Source organism: Lichenostomus cassidix, chromosome 2, assembly GCF_008360975.1.
Source record: "Lichenostomus cassidix isolate B80296 chromosome 2, HeHo_3.0, whole genome shotgun sequence".
NCBI lineage: Eukaryota > Metazoa > Chordata > Aves > Passeriformes > Meliphagidae > Lichenostomus > Lichenostomus cassidix.
Genome location: NC_139482.1, coordinates 120,035,795 through 120,058,381, shown reverse-complemented (window position 1 = coordinate 120,058,381; position 22,587 = coordinate 120,035,795). Strand labels below are relative to the sequence as shown.

At 38.9% G+C, this 22,587-nt stretch overlaps 1 protein-coding gene and 2 long non-coding RNA genes across 8 annotated transcripts in view; 2 read left to right on the top strand and 1 right to left on the bottom strand.

Annotated features, from left to right (window-relative positions):
- Positions 1 to 12,850, top strand: part of STAU2 (staufen double-stranded RNA binding protein 2) — a 171,245-nt gene extending 158,395 nt beyond the window's left edge. For all 5 annotated transcript variants that reach the window (XM_085053043.1, XM_085053044.1, XM_085053042.1 and 2 more), the window contains 2 exons: positions 10,802 to 10,890; positions 11,737 to 12,850. In XM_085053043.1, the coding sequence (XP_084909169.1) occupies positions 10,802 to 10,890; positions 11,737 to 11,830 (183 nt within the window). In that variant the 3' untranslated portion in view covers positions 11,831 to 12,850. The remainder of the gene's footprint in view (positions 1 to 10,801; positions 10,891 to 11,736) is intronic.
- LOC146442132 (uncharacterized) lies at positions 810 to 9,905 on the bottom strand. Of its 2 annotated transcripts, XR_014850158.1 has the most exons (5): positions 9,671 to 9,905; positions 7,341 to 7,381; positions 3,966 to 4,149; positions 1,652 to 1,730; positions 810 to 1,256 (listed from the first exon to the last, which is right to left on the bottom strand). It is a non-coding gene; the product is annotated as an uncharacterized LOC146442132 (long non-coding RNA). The 2 variants fall into 2 exon arrangements; XR_014850159.1 differs by lacking the exon at positions 3,966 to 4,149.
- A 6,048-nt stretch (positions 12,851 to 18,898) lies between the features above and the next one.
- LOC146442129 (uncharacterized) overlaps positions 18,899 to 22,587 on the top strand; it is a 38,442-nt gene continuing 34,753 nt past the window's right edge. Inside the window, exon 1 of the long non-coding RNA XR_014850157.1 lies at positions 18,899 to 21,246. This is a non-coding gene — a long non-coding RNA (uncharacterized LOC146442129). The remainder of the gene's footprint in view (positions 21,247 to 22,587) is intronic.

The window sequence follows — 22,587 nt, the reverse complement described above, 5'->3', positions numbered from 1 at the left end:
GAGCCTGCTGCTTTCAGCGTTAGGTTTGCACTATTGTTCAGATCCCAATATTGGATCTCTTGTACTTGAGGATGTAAGACTGTCCTTTAATTTAGGCAGTTAGTTTCATATTTCTGTACACTCACTCATGACCCTAAATCATTCTAAAACTTTTGAATGGACATTAGAAAAATGCAAAGAAATTAAATAATACTATCCAAAATGTAGTTCCTGTCACTAATGAGCATGGACCCAAACTTAATCTTCAGTTCGAAATGGGCCATTCTTCTATCCTGGAAAAATTTTCCTTTTTTATTTTCTGATGTCTCACAAGGATGTAGCTCTTTAAAAATCATTGATCTGTCTGGATAATTTACAGTTTCAAAGATAACTAACTAAGTAAGTAGCAGAAAGGTAGGAAAGTATGAAAGCTGTGAGCATTGGGCAGTTTTTTAGAGACATTCTTTAATACAAACTGTGTGTGTGAATACTTCCTGTCCCTCTGAAAGATGTGGCTTGATCTGAGCCTACATTCGCAGTTTGTGTTTGGCAAAATAAGATGATGTACTGTTGTTAAAATAAAAAAAAAAAAAAAATTAAAAATCCTGAGGGTGTGCAAGTGATTACAGCAAAACAAACCCCAAATTGACAGCTGCACAAACAGCACTTGCACAGCAGTGGTAGACAGCTACTAAGAATGCCCAGTTTCCCATCAGACTGGTAAGAATTTATAATTAATAGCACATTTGGGGAGTCTTCTGTAATAAAACCACAATTTAGTATGCTAACTTGATTATGGAAGAGATAAAGGAGAGAGGACAGAAATTCAGTATTGTTTTGCAGAGTGTGTTATCTCCCTGTTGATAGCAGTAAGAGAGCAAGACAGATGGTGTTTTCCAGTATCAGCCCCTGCACTGGTTTAAGAGGTGCAGTCCTGAAAGGTGAGGGGCTCTTTCCCGAACAGATGTGACCCCCTTCAACTCTGATAAACTTCCCGAAAAGATGAGGGAATTTGTACTGCACAGGATGTGCTCAGCACATTGAGGGATTGAGTTAGTAATGTCCCTGATAATTGTGGATACCTCATTGTAGGAGCCAGTTTTTATTTAAATTTTTTTAATAGGAGTATACACATCTGTCTTTATACCCAGCAGCTTTTCTGGCCCACAAGAAGTCCTCTGTGAATTTCTCCAACTGAGCTCAGTGGGATCTCTGTCAGCTGCAAGATTTATGTCATCTTTTTCAGTCCTGAGAACTGTTCCTTAAGCTTTTCACATCTGGATTTAATTGGAAAGACATTAAAAGACATTAAGTGTGCTGGAAAAGCATATTTTAGAGAAGATCTTTATAGACGCTTCCATTAAAGGAGCTGACGGTTGTAGGTTAAAATGGGATGAGGACAAGCCATCAACAGTTAGCAAAGACAAAATTATATTACAAACTACTTCAGATGAGAAGTTCATCCTGTAGCTCTTGGGTCTGACTCTGCTTGCACTTAAATCAACTTCAATTAGGAAAAAAAATACCAGCTGATGCAGTGAAAGAATACTCTAAGATCAGAATCAAAAACTTTTTTCCTTTTAGAAACACTAGAATTTCTAATTACATGCCATATATGCTAAATGTAATGCTTTTAGCTGTCAATCTAGATTTGGTACTTTGTTAGACGTACATGCACACTTGTAAAATGAGACTTGGAGAATGAAGAGGGGGATTGGTCATTAGGGCTCTGAGGGTGGAAGTATCCTTCTCTGAATGCCAGTGTGCAGGCCACAGGAGTAGAGTTTCACAGAAGCAGAGATAGGAGACAATTTAGTACATGGGCTTCATTACAGATGTTGTCATGCAAGAATCTACAGCCCTAAACTCCCCCATTGTTCCAGCTACAATTTGCTGCTTGAAGAAACCAATGGCCAATGCTTTGCATTAAGTGTAATCTATTGCTTTTGTCTACAAACCAAAGTTTCTAGTCATGTTTAGACTGACAAGCGCTTAAACTTTAAGGTAATGGACTCAGTATGAGAGAACAAACATTCTTTTATTCTAAAATTGCTAAAACCAAGGAATCTGATATTTAGGAAATTGCTCCCATGTCTAAAGCAAAGTGCATGGTCTTTAGACATAAAAATATGTCAAGTTTAAAGAAAAAAAATAGGTAGTTTTGTTAAATATCACAGGGGAAAAGTACTCTTTAGAATATTTCAGGAAAAAAAACTTGTGAGTGGCTTTCACCAGTGGCTTTCTCCACTATGCCATAGAAAATGTTTTGCATTGTTGGGAAGATGATAGCTTGATGAGTGATAGTGACAGGAATGAGGCATTTGAATTAAATGGCTGCAGTGTAGACTTTAAAATTTTCTATCATTAAATACCTTTACTCAGAATCTCCCCCTTTCTACCTTGGCCTATGACAAAATGCATGTGAACTAGTAAAACTGATTCTTACTTTTATTGCCTGACCTTGGGCCAGCCCTTTATGCTCTCTCCAGTTCCCTTTTCCTTAAAAACAGGAATAATTAAACTACTTCTGTTCCTCAGTGACACTTTGTCTCATGAAGGAGAGGATATTTGCAAGGAGAGGCAAAGAGTATCCAAACACTAGTGAGTGTGTTTTACAAGTTCAGCTTATTAAGTGAAAGAGTAAACATGTTGATATAAGTATTGAGTAGTACTTGATAGCTTGAACCTTATTGTATGCTGATTTTGGTGTGGATATTTGGGAATTCCTAAAAGTCTTTTAGTATCTTTTTTTTTTTTTACCACTTGTTATGAGCAAGTGCCTAAGGAAGCCACTTAAAAACCAGAATAAATGCTTATAGCTCATAAATTTTGTTAAAAGAGTTCTAGCTATGTCTACATTACTGCATGGGTCAAGGCCCATTCCCTTGTGGGGAATAACATGATCATTTCTGTACTGCTACCTATGTAGGGAAGGCAGTGGCAGTGATGACAAAACCAGGGTGGAACTGTAGAGGTCAGATAAATGAAGAGGATTGTCTAATACAGCATATTTTAGAAGTCACAGTGAACTCTTATGCAGTCAAGAGTCTCAGTCCACTTATTTAAAATCAAGAGGTCAAAATCTTCTTCTATACACATAGGGTTAATGACAGCAGACTTGCAAATCTATTGCAGTGATGTAGAGAAATGGCTATAAATAAATAAACAAATAAACGAAGTAATTCTGAGAACACAGCTGACAAGGATATTTTCCAGCCATCAGTGATGAGAGAGTGATTCATGGCCTTTCTTCAATGCTGGTGCAGGATTTTGCCTGAGGAAATACATTCTGCTGTTTTCAGTTTTACATTTGAAGCTGTGTTTCTTAAAATCTCCTGTAATTTTTGTCTGCAGCTTCTCAGTCATGCTTTAGTGTTGTCTCAGTTGCATGATTTAAACCTCTACCTACTGATACAATAATTGGCCATCTAAATACTCTCATTTGGAAGTCCCTAATTATTGAAAGCACCTATATTACTTAGATGGCTACTTCCTTCTGAAAGTTAGTGTTTAAGTAGCTTTTGTCTAAGGATATAAAATTAGAAGCAAGATTAATTTAAGATTAATTGCTGTCTAGTGAAATTCTGTTGTATATATGTAGTGTAAACACTTGGAAATTTAGTTTTAAAATATTTTTGTTCATGTTCATAAGTAAGCTGTGATGATGCATGATTCTGCATTTGTTCTTGGAATTGCAGCAACTGAAGGAAAATTTTGAAGTCATGAATTTAGAAATAAATTTACTTTAAAAGAACTTCCATATTTCTGGACAAAAACTATAGCAGATACACTGAAAAGATACTGAAAATATCTGACAAAATATTTACTTTTAATTCTATTTTAACTAGTTAAGGTTTATTTTAATTGCTGGTACTGGGTATTTTCACACCTCACTTCACCATTAGAAGATGTAGACACACCTCAGCAGATACTGGTACTGAACCTGAAAGCTCTTTTGAGATGTTCATGAGGAAGCATCAATTTACTGGTTTCCTGAATAAATTGTCATGAAGGCAAAAGTCTTGCTAGCACTTGAGTACGCTGCCCCTTTCAACTGAGAATATCTGTGGGGCAGGGATCTGAGAAGATGCAGATTAAATCACATCCCATACAGTCCTAGTCCCATATAGATCCTTTAGCAATTCCTTCTTCTCTTATTCCTTCTCTTACCTGCAAAAGAGAGCACAACCTAAACTTGGCAGCTAGACTAACTTCTCCATGCTGGACTAACCTCTTATATTGTGTTAACTTAGATGTGTTTGACTTTCAGTATTATTTATGAAATCCTCTTCATACAAAAGCATACCTTTTACTAACTTTTAAATAGGTGCTTTTCAGCATGCTTTTCTCTCTTTGTGACTGGAAAGGTTTGTATCACCATTAAGACAATGGAACTGGCTCACCCTAAGTGATTACACAGCTCTTTCTTGGGCTTTGAGAGAATGCTTCGCCATTCATTACTCCTGGAATTAGTGCGTGGTGCCAAGAATGGCAGTCAGATTTCTAGTGTGGTGGTTCCCATGGAAAATAATGCCCAGTTGACCCTCTCTACTCTTAAGCTGTCCCTTTACTTAAGTAGATGAAGTAGATGAATTTCAGTTGAAGATTGAAACCTATGGAAATAAAATTCCATGTTGAATAGTGTCTTTCATACATGCACTTCCCAGAATATTAAGAGGCATGGAGGAATGAGTACACATGCCCAATAACAGTAGGTGGAAGAAGGTGACATGCATGCTGTTGTTGATAGAAGCTCTGTTTAATATATTGGAAAAATTGTTCAAGAACAGTTAATCCTTACTTTAGGATTACCCCCAGAGAGCTGGCAAGGTCAGGCTGTACATGGATTGTGTGTCATTTAAATTCTGGCTGCATGAGTTGCCTGGGGGCAGCATTAGCTACTACGTGGGACTTGTTCTAAGCTACATCTGTGAATCACCACTCTGTTTTAAAATAGTGGACTACTCCCATCCTCCAAGCTCCTTCTCTTGACAGGTGCAATCACTAGCCTTAAGTGTAGTGCCTATCAGGTGACTATGTCTTTGTGCAGAGATTAATCAGTTTGGAAAATGCTATTTCCATGTAAACTACATGAGTTAATCAGATTATAACCCTGTGTTTTTCATGCATATCATAAACCATATGAGGAAAGAGGTTAAAGTCATTTAATTAAGGTTTACACTGTGCTGTGAAAAGCCTTTTTGAACTTAATATTCAAACAGATTTCAGCTTTGGTTCACATGAAATCTAATCAACTGGAGAGAACAGCACATTGTAAAGAAAGCCATGAAAACTCCTAGCAGGAGTTATTGCTTGCAATATAGTAAATTCATTTACAACAGAAGCTGTGGGGGAAAGGGATTTGTTTGCAGTGCTTAGTTTTTGCTTAGCTTGTATGTAGCCAACCTGACAAATCCAAGAGAATTAAATAGGTATGTTAAGGAGTCAAATTTTAGCTATTTTGTGTGTATGGATGTAAGTTTACACAAACAAATATATCTTCTCTTTGTGCATTTCTGTACACATGAAGTATTGAGTGTGGGCAAGTTAAAGCCAGGTGGAAGATTAGTCAAAAATTTCTTCATCTAGAGAAATAAAAAAACAATCACCAAGAACAATAGTTTGAATACATACAAATTTAAATAGTTGTTCAGTTTTGGGACACTGAGCCCTCAAACTCACTTCTACAGCTGTAATATTGTTGGGATTTTTTTCAATAGCCTTTAAATGTGAAATTAAAATCCCCATATTGAAAAGTCATGAAGTGCATCTCATTACTGATGCAGACAGCTTTGCTGCAATGTTATTGCACAGCTGACACTGCCTTTTGAGGCCTCAGTAATCAGGGAGAGGGGAAGACACTCACTGATTCAGGGGACATTTTTTCTCTTGATTTAGAAAATAAATAAACATTGATTTGTTTGTAAATGCAATCACTACCAGTTTTGCTCATGCATTAACTCTGTTGTTGCCTAGGCTTTTGGCTTGAAACTAAAATCCAGAGCTAGAGTTATATCTGTCTATCATGGTAACCTGGTATGCAAACATGTTCTCAAGCCTAAACTTGAGCAACAGAGATTTGTTGATGCACATGGCATGTGACTACAAGCAATATGACCACAATGAATCATTTGACTCTGCAAACTTGGTCCTGAACTTAGACCCAGCTACTAAAGACAGTAAAATCTTGTCCTTCATGACCTACTCTAGACCCTGACAAGCCAGTCTTGCAGTTTCTGCTGGTAATTTCATGTCTTCAGAAAACACTGATCAAGGCCAAGCTGAATATGTTTTTTAATGTACTTAGAAAACTAAGATTAGGAGGCATATCACCAGTGAACTAACAGTATGAAGCAGTGTGTTTATTAGGTTTGTCTCAGACCTCCTCGGTAAAGTGAACTGGAAGGGCCACAGAGAACAACAAACTTTTACAATTTTCAGTTTCATGGAATAAGCTGAAATGTAATATGGATTTAAGAGGAAAAACACAAACCACATACTGTGTTAAAACAAACGTGAAAATTTTATCGTGAGGATGTGATCTGAAATGCATATGGGCTAGTGGAGTGCCTGTCTGGTGTTCTTGCTAAAGAATGATCTAATGTTACTAGATTGTCATTATAAGACACTTAATCCCCAGAGTGAGAAACAGGAAGAATATTTACAAGTTTCAGTGCTATTTACTAATTGCCAATTGACTTGAGGAAAGCTAAAAAATGACTGGAAACAGCCATCCCCATCCTGATACACACACATACTAATAATGGAAATGGCAGCCAAGACAAACAGCTAGCAGTGCAGTGCATCCTGTTGGCATCGTATTTTTGGCACTGTTGTAGCTACACAGAAAACAAGTGATACAAGAAATGTGTAAGGACATCTGTTCTGTAACCTATGGGGCTTCACTCACAAAACAGTTGTAAAATCTTCTGGGGGAGAGAAAAATTTCTGTGTATCTGTGCAGATGCTCTATTGTAAGAAAAAATATCAATGGAAGGAAGTGTTGAGCCTTTAAAAGAGGAAATTGTTCACCAGATTCACTGTCAAATGTTCCATTCTTTTCTTTCCTTTTCATTTAATCTAAGTTATCTGCCATTCATAAGTTATATTTAAGCCAAGTGGTGTAAATCTATTGGGACTAATAGAATTGAATCATGGATTAAATTAGCCTGGTGTCTGCTTGTAACTCTTCTTCACTGCAGATTACTTGAGCTCTGTGTCACTGCTGACTATTCAGGTCACAGCCTCTAAGCTACCAGCTTCCTTCCTCAATCCAGCATCTTCATGTCTGTCTAGGGGCATGACGGGGAGAGAAGGAACATTAAAGACATCTATTAAGATCCAAAGTATTGTTTACTCACCTGCTTCTCCTAATTTGCTGATCCTTCCAAATACAAGCAGGCTATGGGAGAAAGACAAGGAGGAGTTTTTCGTGCACTGCAAGGCTCTCTCTACTGTTCATCTACTCCCCTTCAGCCACATCCCATGAATGGACATTTTAAAAAGGAAATATACTTTCCCAAAACTCAAATCTTGTTGCAAATGTTGGGATATAAGTAGCTAGACTTCCCCCACAGGCAACTTATGGAGAGGAAGACACGGTTCCTTGAAAAAGGAATCAGACCTCATATAAACCTGGAACATGTTAGGGAAGTGGAAGATAAAGAGGAGCTGTGAGGTGCAGGAGGTTGGGAGAACCTGGGAAAGAAAAGTTTGGCCCCGGAAGCAGCTGGAAGTCCTGGGTGGGAGAGTATTTTAAAAAATGGAGCTGGAAAAAAATGCAGACTTCAACAGTGCTCACAAAAACACCCTGACACCTGTAGCTGGAAAACCAAGGATACAGCCACAGGACTGCTTCCCTGCTGCTCACCCCCTCTGATACTTGGTTTCACAAATGCAATAGGTCTGAGATTATATCTTTTATGTCATATTTCAGTTTGGGAAAGGCATGGCTTGAAGAAAGGCAAGATGGAGAAATAAGACTGCACCATGTTACAAACATTTGGATTTGGAAGTTATGTTGGTATTAAACATGCTTATCACTGAACATCTTGAATCATATTTTCATTTTATGTGTTTTCTCTAATAGTTACATATTACTTTATTGATACCCATATAGTAATGATCCATGCTTATAGGCAAAGTGATCCTTATTTCATATTGTAGTACTTCTCTCCTTGCTGTTAGAAGAGAGGGGCTTTCTTGATCTGATTCTATTAAGATGGTGGCTAATATTCATCAAGGAAGTTTTAAATCAGTTTTCCTGGAAAACAACCCTGAAAGCTGCTCTGTAATTCTGTAGTTTATGTGGGATGCCTTGCAAATAGTTAGTTCTGTGAGTAAAACAGTAGTAAATAACAGAGCTACTCAGCCATTCTAGACTTAGGATATTTGTGTGGGTCTAATTAATCTCTTGATGATTTCAGGATTTCTGTTACCCCTAATCGAGTCCAGACCCTTCTGCAGATCATATGATCAATCTGTGATTTAATCTTGAATGAAACTTTACTTGGCTCTACAAACTCTGATCAGGGCCTTTTCGTCCAAGTCACTGTACAAACAAATAACCTGAACACAGAGTTCTTCCACAATAAGTTTACAATTCACACATCAGACCAGGAAGCTAAGAGTGCATATGAAAAAGTAAACAAGGTGGGTTGAAAAACGTATGAGGTAGCAGTTTAACTGTGTGGGAGGAGTGGATGTCTCAGCTTCCTTCTCTCCTTGCAGTGCTACCTGGTAATGGGCTTTGGTTTACCATACATGAGAAGGAAGGAGATTCTGATAATCTTGCTAATGTGCATCAGGAAAAAATGGATATGAGAAGACAGCAGATTCTTGTGTGCCAGTCCCTACCCATTGGATTCTTTCTCACAGTTGCTAACCCATGAGCAATTAAAGTACAAGGAAACACAGGAGCCCAAATCACTCCCCTTCCTCACATGATGAGTAGTGCTTGCTCTGTGATGCAAAGGATCTCAGGGAGAGGAGGAGAAGAGAGAAATTGGGGTGAAGGAATGTGTTGGGTTACTGGAACAGAAAAGTTAATTGGAGAGTTATTTATAAACCCTTATTGCCACTGGAGGAATTATTTGTGATGAAAAGTGATTTTGTTGTGCAGTAGTGATCATGGATGGAAAGACAGATGGTGGTTAGATCTTATAGGAGTAGAGAATGCACATCTGAAACTTCAAGGGACACTCTGACGTGGTGGAGAAAGAATTGTTAAGAAGAATGGAAATATATCAAAATATCAATAAAATCAGAAGAAATTAGGAAAGAGAATTCACTCTCTGGGGAACTCAGTGAGTGATAAAAGTGAAAGATGCAGTAATGGGATCTCATACAGGGGGCTCAGAACACATGGTAAAGGTGGAGTGGATTTTATGTAAGAGTGTTAATCTGAGGTTTACCAAGAGACTTTATAAAATGGTTAGGGCTTTCTTTTTTTCTTTTCTCTTTTTGTCAGGGCACAAACCATAACATTTCACAGACTCAAAAGATCCTACTTTCGTGCATTATGGGTGGGAGTACCTTGTACAGCCTTCTGAGGCTTTAGCAGCCAGTCATTACTATAGACAAATATGGGACACATGGTCTTTCACTTTAGGGCAGCCTGGCAATTTTTGTGCTGTTATTCATCTCACCAAGATACACATTGTCTAATAATATTTAAGTTGTATAAACATACCTTTCAAGCGAAGGAGTTGTTGAGAGAATCCAGGCAAAGAATTACTACAAAGGTCAATCTAGTACTTCATTACAATGGCAGCTCCTGTTCCAGGCAGAGTCCCTGCTCTCTGAGGAAATGAAAATAGAGACATGGATTCTTTCTGTCCCAACAAATAAGAAGAAAGTAGCAGTTTTTGCTTCACCATGAACACCCTTTAGGGCCTGCAGTCAGTTCCACTGCTCGAAGTGTTACCTGAGGGCAAAATGACTGTGAAAAGTCACCTTTTCTTTCCCCTGTGATTAGTTCTGAATGCATCTCAGGAGGAAGTGATTAAAAAGCAAAATCCATTTTGTGGCTCTGCTTTACATTTCACCTTCTCAGTAGAACTGACCTCAGCTGTTTTATTGTGCTGGCTCTGTTTTCAAAGTCAGCCATGTGGTGTCAGTTTCATAATCAACCTTTGCTGAATCAATTACAAAAAATCATATTTCTTTTACTGAAGCAGATAGAGGGAAGAGAAGAAAGGGACTCATAGCAGATGAGGCAGAAGTTGGTCAATGCAGAACACATGTGCAGAGGAAAATATTTGATAAAAGCTGACTTTTTCTATTGCTGATGCTCCCCAGTCACCCCATATTGGCTCCCCCTGTTTAGCATATTTCAACTACCTGTGTATAAGACATCAGGCTGTAACATTGTTCCAGATCCGACTTTGGAGTGTTAGTAGTGTCCTGCTGACCCTCTTCCCATTGCTCAGAACTTCTGCAACCATTTGCAAGACCAGTTTGTCTACAGGAGCTCTGGAAAGTGTGGGCTCTAGGAAAGCGTGTTGGAAAGCTGGAGAGACTTTACAGCCAGAAAGCCAAGAATCCTAAAAGCATATCCTATTCTTCATATAAGTGATGCAGCTTGCATTCACACAAATGGGAGTCACTCATGCCCAGGAAGGAGGAGATATCCTCAATCCATGCACCAGCACAGCTGTTCATCATGGAGCTGTTATGTACCCACTCTGTTAGCTCTGTAGCCTAAATGGCTTCAGTGTACAGGAAATTAATTTAATCTAGAACAGCAAAACATACATCTTCCTTCATTTGGTGCTCATACAATTGTGTCAGTGGGTTTTTTGACAACTCATTTTTTCTTTAGGCAGCGTTAAGTGCCTTGAAACAGTTTTCAGAACAAGGACTGGATCCAGTGGAAGGAGCTATGAAAGTTGAGAATGGATCACATGAAAAGTAAGTACCATTTAAATCCTCTGCATTTTAATGCCTGTGTGGTGTGGTAGATAAGAAATGTTAATTAAGAGCTTAGTTGCCCTTTTAAACCTGTGCAAAACTATTTCCTCTGGAATTTACATACAGTTTGTGACAATTTGAGAGGATAAACATGATTTCAGGTTTAGTGTTACTGATAATGTTTACTAATGAGCTATGAGACAGTCAGTCCTATGGAAAAGCTAAAGAAAAGGATTTTCTTTCCATTGTGTGGATTCTGTGTAAGTAGTATAACATGATTTTTGCCAAATGTGTTGTAGCATATGATATTGCCTGTAAATAAGGATAGCTATCTGCCAATAAGTCCTTATGACTGCAAGCTGAATTTTACCTCAGAGAATTTAAAAGTTGAAATTTCTTTCAGGTCTTAAAAAGCTCTGATATGGAATATTAGCTTTGAGTAGTAAACAATAGAACCAAGTTTCACACTGGATTTTCAATTATTTAAGAAAGTGGGATTGTCCATCCAGTAAAGATTTTTTTTCCAGCTGCTAGTCTGTTTATGTAAGAAAGTAGTCTTGTGTTACTAAATAAATTAGGAAGTAATAGAATAAAAGAAGTAAGACTAAAAGTGGCATTTGGAATTTTCAGTAGATATATTGTGGCTATTTATAAACTAATTTAATCAGAAACATTTTTCCATATGATCTCATCAGCATAGTATTTGAACATAAATATTGTTGTTTCACTTTAAAATGTTACCTTCCACACTGACCTTTGAATCTCATGTGCCATCTGGTAATAAACATGTCTTAAAGATGTGCAACCCTGGACCTTACCACTCTTGTTAATGTATTAATCTTTCAGACAAGTCAAGCATCTGGGAGAGAAAGCAGACAATAAACAGACTAACTCAGGCACCATTGCTCAGGACTGCAAGGATTCAAAGGCTGTCGTCTAGGAGCTTCCCAGCACCCACGGCTGCCACTGCATCCTTATAAACCTGTCAACACGCAATAGGGTGTATGTGTACAAGGAAATGAATGACTAATACCATTATTTGAGTCTTATGTGAAGACAACACTATTCTAACGCAAGAGATAGTATACATGGTACTGTTTATTCAACTGTGGAAAAAAATAAAATTGAACATTTCCCTTAGAACTCAAGATCAGAGCATAACTCAATTGCCCAGAGGCAGAAGAAGTCTGATCGTGTTACTGGAGGTTAAAATAACAATGAATTAACAAAAAGTGTTAGGAAAAAAAAAAAGGAAACTTTAAAATTGATTAATATTGAGGAAAACAAGTCAGCATTGGTTCAGTTATACAATTTTTTGTAGTGTAGTTTTAAGTTCAGCTTACTGTTTTTTAAATAATGCTTGAATATTTTAAAATTAACCAATGACAGTGCTGTGAGAATTGTAGTTGTTGTCTTCATATATAGTCATACAGCTTATCTTTTTATGCAGACATTATGCATTCTTCATTCTATATGAATATGTATGACTTTAAGATGCACTACTCAGAGTTGTATGCAAACAGAAGTTTAAATCTTGACAAGTATTTGCTTAACATGAACAGATGTTAGTTATGATCATTTTCGATATACTCCAGGAAAAAAGCAGATATGGTATTTGATTTTCCTTGCCATAATCAATTAAAGAGGCGTCTTGCCTCCAAGCAACATTTTCCCCTTCAATTCTGCTCTCTGTTGTGTGAAGCACATCTACACCCCATTCTGTGTGTTGTATCAAGCCACCGTTTGCATCAACTGAGTGTTTTTAATCTCTGCATTCGGACCAAGAGCAAAAGGGAGGACTGCAATGTTCTAAAGCCAAGGGTAGAAACTGTTGATGTAAAGATCATTCTTTTGTGAAAGAAGTGACAGCAGAGATAAGGCCTGTGGCTGCTCTGTACCAGCATATTTCTTTCAAGTGTGTGGCCAAATGCAGTAAAACCACATCAGTTCATGTGTACAATCACAGTGTCTTCTCTTTCTTTATCACTCACAAGTAGACAACTGAGAGAAAAAATGGAAAAGAAAACAATTAAAAACTAACAAATGACTGGCTACCACAGCAAAGCCAGGTTTTAACCAAGCTTTCCCCATGCCACTGCTTTCTACAAACTTACTGTGTTAGACCAGACATGCTGGTATTTTGATAATTTATTTATGCAAATTACAGATTATTTAATGCAACAAACAGATAAAGCTTAACTGTGTAACAGTCATGACAACATTGCACAAGCTTGTAGAAGCATGAAAACCAGAGATCACAACAGAGTGAGTCACACAGAAAAGCAGAGGAACAGCAATGTGAGGAAATGGTGCAAGGTACTGTGGCATTAATTCACCTCTGGGGCAGCCTTTCAGGAGAGCACACATCCTGCTCTCACAGAACCAGCACTTGGAGTCCTTTTTTTCTACTTCATGTTTCTCATGGGTATGATTCACTCTCACCCCCAGCAGATAAGGAGCCTTTGTTCTAAAGTTTGAAGTTTTCTAGGGTCTGACTCCATAAAAGAGTCAGGAACAAGCTGAACCTTTCAGTTCCCACAGATTTCCAGGGGCGTTTGGCACCTGGCAGACTCAAGTTATTCAGGCAGCAGCATACAAAAATAATTAGCTCTTGCACACCACCTTTCTCAGGGATATGTTAGCTGCCTAACTGGCAGCTGGAGCAGAAATTCTGCTCCTTCAGCTCATCAGACAGCTCAGAGAGCTTTGAAACTGTCTGCGTCTGTGCTTTAGCTGTACCTGCCAGTATGTGGGATACAAATGGCTTTACTGTCCCCTTTCACGGGGAACAAGAACAAAAGGAAGAGGCAAACTAATTCCTTTGTCCTAATGGAGAGATGCTGCTCTTACTGGGGAGAATGTGACAAGGAGAGTGGCAGTATGGTGTCCCTGGCATTGACAGAACCTCTGTGGTGTTTTCCCTGTCTCAGTAAACTTTAGATTAGTTGCTTTGCTGCAGGTGGGCTCTGCATTGAGCACCAGGCTGTCTCCAGTGCCTGTGGAGTGCAGCAAAGTGATGCTCGTCCCACTCCCAAAGAACAAATTGCAACCAAATGTGTGCAGCCAGCTGTCCAGGCCCAAGAGACCTCATTCAGTCCCTCCAATCAAGGCACCAGTAAAGAGTATCTCTGCGAAATTCTTATTTCAGATCCTCTTGCTTGTCAGAATAATGCTTGATTCTGATTCTGACATAAAACAAAGCAAGTAACTGAGCTGGGGGCTCACTCTTTTTTCTCAAAACTGTAAAAGCATGGAGCAGGTTGGGGGAGGTGGGTTATATAGTAGCAGAATTTCTAACTATTTTCCAAAAGCAGGGTTGACTGATGATAGTTCTAATCACAAGTTAGAAAGTCGGTGCAGCGCTATGTCAAGTGTACACAGATGGGCAGTTTGAAAGCACCTCCCAAGCCACAGGTTAAAAGCTTCATCACAGAGGCCCCAGTGAAGGCTGACAGAGCTTTTCCTGGAATAATCTGAAGAAAGAGTTCCTGCTCCCTACAGGTACCTACATCATTAGAAAGACTTCTGTATGGAGCTCATCAAGATACTGCACCTGAACACCACAATGTCATTTTGGTGTCATTAAGGCATTCCAAGGTTCTTGGGTCAGTGAAGAGATTTCAGTCTGTTCCACCTGCAGCATTTCTTTTCTCAAAGAATATCCTGCAGTATTCACACACATATACAGAAATGCACTTTAGTTTGGCATTGTCACCAGGAACCTCCCAAGAGCTTAAGGACAATTCTTGCATCAATGATGTTGCAGCAGCCACTGGACTTGTCTCCAATCTTCAGTTTTGTTGGTTCACAGCTGTTCCTCTTGGTCCCTGAGCTCTCAGTATCTGAAACCTGCTGGGGAGGAATTAAGTCAGATAATCTAAAAACTACTCTATTTTTCTCCAGTTACCTGATATTTTTTCAATTTTTTGCTTTCTAAAATAAGTACACATGGAACTGAACAGACTTTATATTTAGTTTTGTTTTAAAAGTATATAATGGACACTGAAAGACTGTCAATATGTTTGAATGTTACTATTAGTTCTAAAATGGTTGTTTATTTTTCTGACAGCAGTTAATATTTTTTATTTATTTTTAAGATTATACATCTTTTGAGGTATAGATTTTGTCCAACTTCTGTTTGCAAAGCACCAAATACAGTTTTGTTCCCCGCTGCACACACATCCCACAGATCTCATCCTATGTCTCAGAGCATTTTCAAAGATGAGCAAATGCCGTGTTTTACAGAAGTGGATCTAAGGTTTCGCTGGTCCTTAGGAATAAGGCATGAATAAGGAACAAAGCTTAGGATAGGCAGTTTGTCTATCTAGCAGACTACTGAGGGAACTGTTCTCAATACTTTCAGGACTCTGAACACAAATTGTCGTCAGTTCTGAACCTGTAGAACTCATTAATCAGAAGGAATTATGCTAAAATAAAAATAGGAGACTCAGGTATCTTCTCAGAAAATCTTTTCAACACCTTCCAGGGGTCAGTGAACTAAGAACCTGCACAGGAAAAGGCTCATCACTGAGAGAGTGGGGTATCCAATATGGCTCAAAGGATGGGAATACACATGGTTAATCTTGTATCTGAGTTATCACCTTCAGTGGAACACAACTGCCGACAACTCAGCACACTCTGTCAGCTTCTGTTCTTGCATGTAGCACTGCTCTCCAAAGGGGCAGATGTGCTGCTTCTGACAAATACAAAACACAGCAGCATCGGGGCCACGGAGCTGCAGAACAGGGTGTGTATTTCTGTTCCCAGCCATCCCAGCATTCCCCTTCCACTTACAGTGGAGCTGAATTTACCCTTCAGCTAGAGTCCTCATTGAATTCAAGAGATAATTAAGCTGGCATTTAATTTCCTCTGATTGAAGTCATAGTCATAGGATTTAAAATATTTAGCACTTATCGGCATCATTTTTAAAGGGTCTTTGGATAACAGTAGAGAGGAACCTTAGGAGCAGGGGAGTAGTTGGGATGAATGACTGCAGGAATATGGAATCTCCTCCTTCTTAGCCTGAAGTGACAATGAAATCTAATCCTTCCTAAAGTGTATGCAAAGCCCTTGATCTCTCTGACAGTGCTTTACTACATGCATTTTATTGGTGGGTGGCTGCATGTTATTGCTCTCATCTTTCTGGCCTGCTCCAATTCCCCATGAAACAGCAGAAGGTTTCCCATTTCCTGCAGTGAGAGTTGAGCAAAAATTTTAAGCGGGATTTGTTTTCCAGTTAATAGGCAGAGGGCTGGGTTTTTGTTTACTTGTTTCAAAACACTAAGTGGGGGGGGAAAAAAAAAAAGCTTGGTAAAATCTTTATATCCTCTCCCAGTCACATCCAGCATGCCCTACTCTCTCAGTTGCACACTGTAAACAGGTATTATTTCCTTTGCTCAAAAAAGAATGGCTTTTGCAACCCCTGGGCAGAGGGTGGCAGATGATTTTTAATGATAGTGAAGACAGGGACTGTGTCAGAGCCCTGAATACAACATGGAATGATGATTCTGTGTGCTTTGGGGAGACATGGTTCTGTGACCAGTGAGAATGGATAATGGCAATCTTCCATCAGTCTTCTTGCTTAAACATGGCAAGTTCCCTGCCCTGAGAAATAGTGTTCAATGTGGATATTTGGAACAGCTCCCCAAGGACACCTCTAGAAGAGCTGCAAGGAGAGAAACATGTCCTGAGGAGCCGCTTGCTCTGCCTTCCCCTCCTCGTGGCTGATGAACCCCAAGCTGCAGGTGTGAGGTACCATCAGGATGTGGCATGGGGAAATGCTGCTTCCCCTCAGGGTGTTTACCTGTCCTGCAGTCCTTTTCTGTTTGTGACTGCATTCCTGAGGAGTGATATGAGCTGAGCAAGTGTGTACATCAGTAGATGAGACGTGTATGAAGTGTTTTGGTGGTATGATTTCTATTATTCCACATGAACGGCACTGACTTTTGTTTTTGATCATACAGCTTGTTATTTGCTTTATGCAGTTAGTCATGGTTGGCTGTGCACTTTTGTGCTTGGTGTTTTAACTCCACAGCTCTTCAGTATAAAAGAAATTTAAAAAACAACAATGAAAATATTTCTAATCTATTCTTAATTAAATAGACCTCAATAATTGATTTATGGGAAGAAGGAAAACTAAACAGAGTGGTTGCTAACCTAAAAATAAAACCTATTTAAGGCCCAAATTTTTCTTTATTTGTGATAACCACGATTTAGGGGAGCCTGAATACCTATGAAGTTTTATCCAGTAACACACAATAAATGAGAAGAAAATTACCCTGGATAAAAAAGTTTATGCTTCTCACTACAATATATTAAATATATATTTGTGCATTAAAACAGATAATCTAAACATGCTTATGTACTTTCGTTTGTGATTATATGTGCAGCATAGATTTTGTTTTTTCTAAAGCACTGGTACCTGTTAAAAATGTTCAAGGATAATAATAGTAAAGTCAATGTTGTCTAATTCCCTGTTTTAAAATGGCCTGTTTCCACCCCCCACCCCACCCCCAATTAACTGTATTTGAACTGGCTGGAAATAGATTAGAATTTTGAAAATTTATTTGTGTTTAAAGATAGGAGGTCTTCAAATGTGGTTCAAAACAAAGAAGACATGTTTAAATAGGACAGGGGGGAAAAAATCAAAATGTGACATCTGTCTGTGGTAACTCAAGAACTTAAACTGAGCTTTTTTGCCTTCTATTTTTATAAAATGGCAATTTACTGCAAACCAAACTTGACCTCCTCCTATATGGAGACAAAATATAAAGTAAAAAATGTGCAGACCTTTTTCTCATCAAGGAAGAAGCTCCCATCCAGAGTGCAGCACAGTAACTATACTTTGACCAGCTCTGACACACAGCCTTATTAACCAAAGCCCCAGCTGTCATATTGCTGGGATTATTGGTGAATGAAAGTTCAACCCCACTGATAATTTGTAAAATTGGGAACTGTTTACAGATGTACTAGAAACAGTGCAGTTAAATATCTGGCAAGCAGAGACTGCAGCTCCCATGTACAATACATGGTAAGAGTAAACAATTAAATGAGTACAGAAATGCAATAGCTCCTTGCAAAAGAAAAGTCACCCAGCCCAAGGCTGGGCAGTCAATTGATGCAGCTCACTTCAACATAACTACTCTTATTATTGTGAAATACTTGTTGCATGTGATCAACACAGCACTGAGAAATATGTTGCTACTATTTCAATGTTTCTTCTAACTCATAGACAAAACAACCCGGGGCCAGAATGTTAATAGCACTGACTAAGTTAAAATATACCAGAAAGGATGAGATTTTTCTGATGTCTTCTGAAACTGTGATCCCAACTGGTCGCAATTATCGTGAACATCACCTTTGGAGTCATTTGGAAACTGCTTTTGAAATGCCAGCTGATCTATCAGCCTGTTTTGAATACTTGCAAAAGTAAGTGGCTTGTTAGGAGGAAGGACACTGTCAAGGCCTTCACAACCTTATGTACAAAATTTTGCAGCTGATTTTTCAGGCACCCAAAGGGTAAGTGTAAGGCTTCTGTTCCTTAAGGATTTCTGTTCCCTCCCGTAGCATCAGTTGTGCTCCTTAACTGCTGTGTTTGCACAACAGCTGAAGAAAAAGTTTCCACACATATTTCAAAAATATTATGAAAACATTTTTGTGAGCAAGAGTTTGTGAGAAATCAGAGACTTGATAGCTTTCAGGATTTATTTTTTTGTTATTTTCGTTTAAATTTTGGTTAACCAAAAAACTCTTTCTGCAAACAGAAGTCCTTTTTTCAGTTGAAGAATTAAGACAAAGTAGCAGTTTTGCAAAACCTATAAAAAAGGACCAGTACTGGCTTTTTAAAATTGAGCTAAACTTTTCTTATTTATTTTATATATTTATATATATATATATATAATCATTATATATAAACACTTTACTTAAACATTATATACATACAAGTATATACACTTGTGTGTTTCTGTGTGTGTAAATGGATTCCAACCACACACATTTGTGCATTTGTCTATGTACATGTGTACATGTCACATGTACATGTGAATATATATACACAAATGATCTGACTGCCAATTTGAAAACAGAAGCACCCATATTCTAAATGCACAAATGTTTAAGTGCCTTACTTGGTAACAAACTAAGTATGTAAAAATCTCCATGTATCCCAGATCTAACACAAAACATCTTAAAGTGCACAGACAGACAACTTCTCAAAGCAGAAGATTGCCCACATAAATCTCCATTTGTGTGCATGCTCAGAAGCAATTTGATTTTTTCCACATGAACTCCTGGAGTCTCCTACTCCAGACACTTTGGGACACTGAAGTTCCTTTCCACCCAAGGAGAGGATACCTTATCCGGTAGATGTTCAGGTATTCTTACTGGATTGGGCAAGATACAAAGTATTGGTGAAGGAGGAATTCTTGCCAACAAATTTCTGCATTTTACTCAGTAGCTAAGGCTGAAGTCTAACTTCATCCTCTGCATCTTTCTTCAGAGAATGCCCTGGGCCACCAGGCTGTAGTCTCTGCTGAAGCAGGACATCATCCACCTCTCCAGCTCATCCTCTTCACTTTGAACAGATCTATTCAGCATTTACTAAATTAGTGAGAAAGGAATACTATTCCTATTACCTAGTGCTTAGAATACGTGCAGAGTAGGATAGAAAAAGGTTTCCAAGTTTTTTTCTTAAAATAGTGAAATATCAGTATTAGCTGATGATGAGGTAGTCACTCATGTTCACTTTTGTACTTTCTGAACTGCTGACTATTAAATTATTCTGTAAAAAATACAATGTTTTCCATGGAGATGAAAAGCAGCCCAGTGACTTCCATGTTTTGGTGGCTAAAGCATTCTTCCAACGTGGAAAGTTATATTCTATCTGCTATTAAAATACATTGTCAACGCAACAAAAATTCATAGTAAGTCTGTGCATCTTTACAGTTCAGCCTGGTTTGCGAAAGCACGTGGGAAGTAGAGCAGCTGAATGTGAGGTAGGTATGTCACCCTCCCCATAGGGAAACAAGTCTTCTTACTGAGGAGGAAACTACCTTCCTTCGTGACTACTGCACTTGAGAGATAAACTTCTCTCTGAGCAACAGATGATGCAAGCCTGAGAAATGTATGACCGTGACACAGAGCCTTTACAGAAAGGCTCATTTTCATGGACTCAGTCAGAAGGAGACTATGTTCCAACAAATAACTTCAGTTTGTTTTCTTTCTTATTAATCATACTAATAAAGGGAGTATCTTGCTTTTCTCTTTAATCCAGAAGTTGTATTGTAACATCACATAGAGCTTCAATCTTCTGTGGCCCCTCAGCTCTGTTTTTACTTCTATATTTGCTTTTCCTGGTTTAGTGATAATTTGGATCCATCCAAATTCATTCCATCGTATTTCAGAGAGAAAAAGAGTTCAACAAAATTTGAGAACAAAAAGGGTGAGTCCATTGGAAATAAAATTAGCAGCTTTTTTTATTGCTTAAGGCCTCCACCAAGGAATAATTTGTGCAACATTGCTGAAAGCCAAAGAAATCCTAAAACAAAAAGAGTCAATAGTTTGATAAAACACAGACCTCCTGTGTTGTGCAATTAAAGGTTAGACAGGGTGATAAGAGTTTTAATTTACCTTTGGGAGATATTAATCAGATTTTGGATTAACTTAAAATATGTTTCCTGTGCATTTATTGCCAGGTGAAGGTCCTTCAACGTTTCCTCTGGTGCAGAGGAAGAGATAACAATTTCTCAAAGTGAGGGGAACACCACAAACCCAGATATGCTATCAGGAGGCTTTCTGTAAACTCCATAATGCTGTGATTTTCCTTCTAGCAGCCAGGAAAGCCAGGGGTACAAACTCCCATATGCGCTGGTTTGATGTGAGTTCTGTTATTATTAATTATTTATACAGCGCCATGCGTGTGCAAGCCTCTTTATAGACAAAAGCTAATATCCCCCAAGAGCTTGCAAACCAAAGGGCCCAGTGGTGCCAACACTTCTTTAGCTTTCCTAGGACGTCCTACCTGGAGTAATCCACCGATGTCAGTGGGCTACTTAGGTGCTGGTAAGTGCTCTGCTGGGTAGGAAGTGTTTGCAGGATTAGGCTGTAGTTAAAGCATGAAGTGATGATGCGTGATGAGGGAAGGGAGGGCAAACATTCCAGCAACAAGATCATGCTGTTGCTTTAGTTATAACGAAGGTGTCAAGGCGTTAGGGCATTTTTAATGCTTGATGTTATTTGTGATCCTGTTGCCGAGAAGGAAAAGCTCAGCTTTACAGGCCACACGGAAGAAATGAGCTGCTGAGGAAGAAGACTGCCTTCGAGCAGAGGGAGAGGCAGAGCCTGTTACATGAGGAAGAGGTAAGGGAAGATGTACAGGAAGAGATGCTGACCATATGCTCAGAGAGTCTCCATCCTCTGCTGCAGCTAATGTGTCCACTACATCCTTGAGAGCCTTTTTTTTTTTTAATATTGAGGGCATTTTCAGAAGTTTCCCAGTACATTTCCAGCTTTTGGCAAGTCTCAGGCACATCTGTGACATTTAGCTGATAGCCTCCTTAGTGAAGGGAAGGTTGCCAATGAATCCTTGTGCAACTGTTTATGCTACAAACCAAAGTATACAACTGCCAGTTTCACTCTTACAACACAGAGAGCATTTTTCCTCCTTAATTGAAAGTGTGGAACACAACAAAGCCTTTAAATACCGAGAAAACAACCAGCTGAAACAAGTAGTAAGAAAGACATCAAGGATGACAGGCAGTAGGCCCTCTGCCCAGTGAGACATGCAGCCAGGGCATGCTCTATTTTTAAAAGGAACCTACAGGCTTTGGGAAGAATATAGGATGTGGGGGTCAGGGGAGGGGTTGTTCTAGGCACTTCAGATAAATACATCTGTGGGGAAGGGATGCTGCCTTTCAAGGGAAAGCACAGGTCGGGATGTTGCTCCAGAGAAAGCCAGCAGTAGCAGAGAAGGCTGAGTCGCTGGACTGGTCTCAGTGGAAGTCTCTCCTAGAAGGCTTTTTCAGGTGAAGACTTTTACACAGAGGTATCAGCCTGTTGCTCTTCAGGCACTGCAGCAGAAACAGGGTGAACATCAACACCTCCACCCTAGAAAGATCTTTAGGGACAGACCAAGTGGCTGGGAAAAAGCCCTGCATTTCTGAAGGGTAGTGTAGGAGCCAGTAAACTCACTGCAGTTTTGCTTTTCTGTCAGCTCCAAGAGTTAAAATCTGGTCGAAAATAATTTTGATTATAAAATTAACAAAATAATGGGAATTAACAGGGAAACTCAAACAGAAGATTGGCTTTCAGTCACTTTCTGCAGCATGAATATTTTGAATTTTCTGCATTTTTTGGGAACCAAATGGGTGTCACAATGGTTAAATGAACTGAGAGACACCTCGCCCCTACACTTGGAGGGTGATGATGGCACTTGCACAGAAACAGACGTCACCAACCCTCACTTTTCTGAATCCCCACCCCCCCACCTTAATCCCTCTGTGATTTGTGAGACTCTTCTCTTTCCTGAGTTAGTCTGTGATACGTGACTAAATCCATTTCCATACATTTTTTAAAGTTTTTAAATAATTCTGACAGATCACAAAGGGCACTTGAAGCAAACAGACACATGTAGGCAGATCCATAGATTATGGAACTCAGATACTCTTAATTTTGTCTGCCCTTTTTGGTATTTAACCTGTT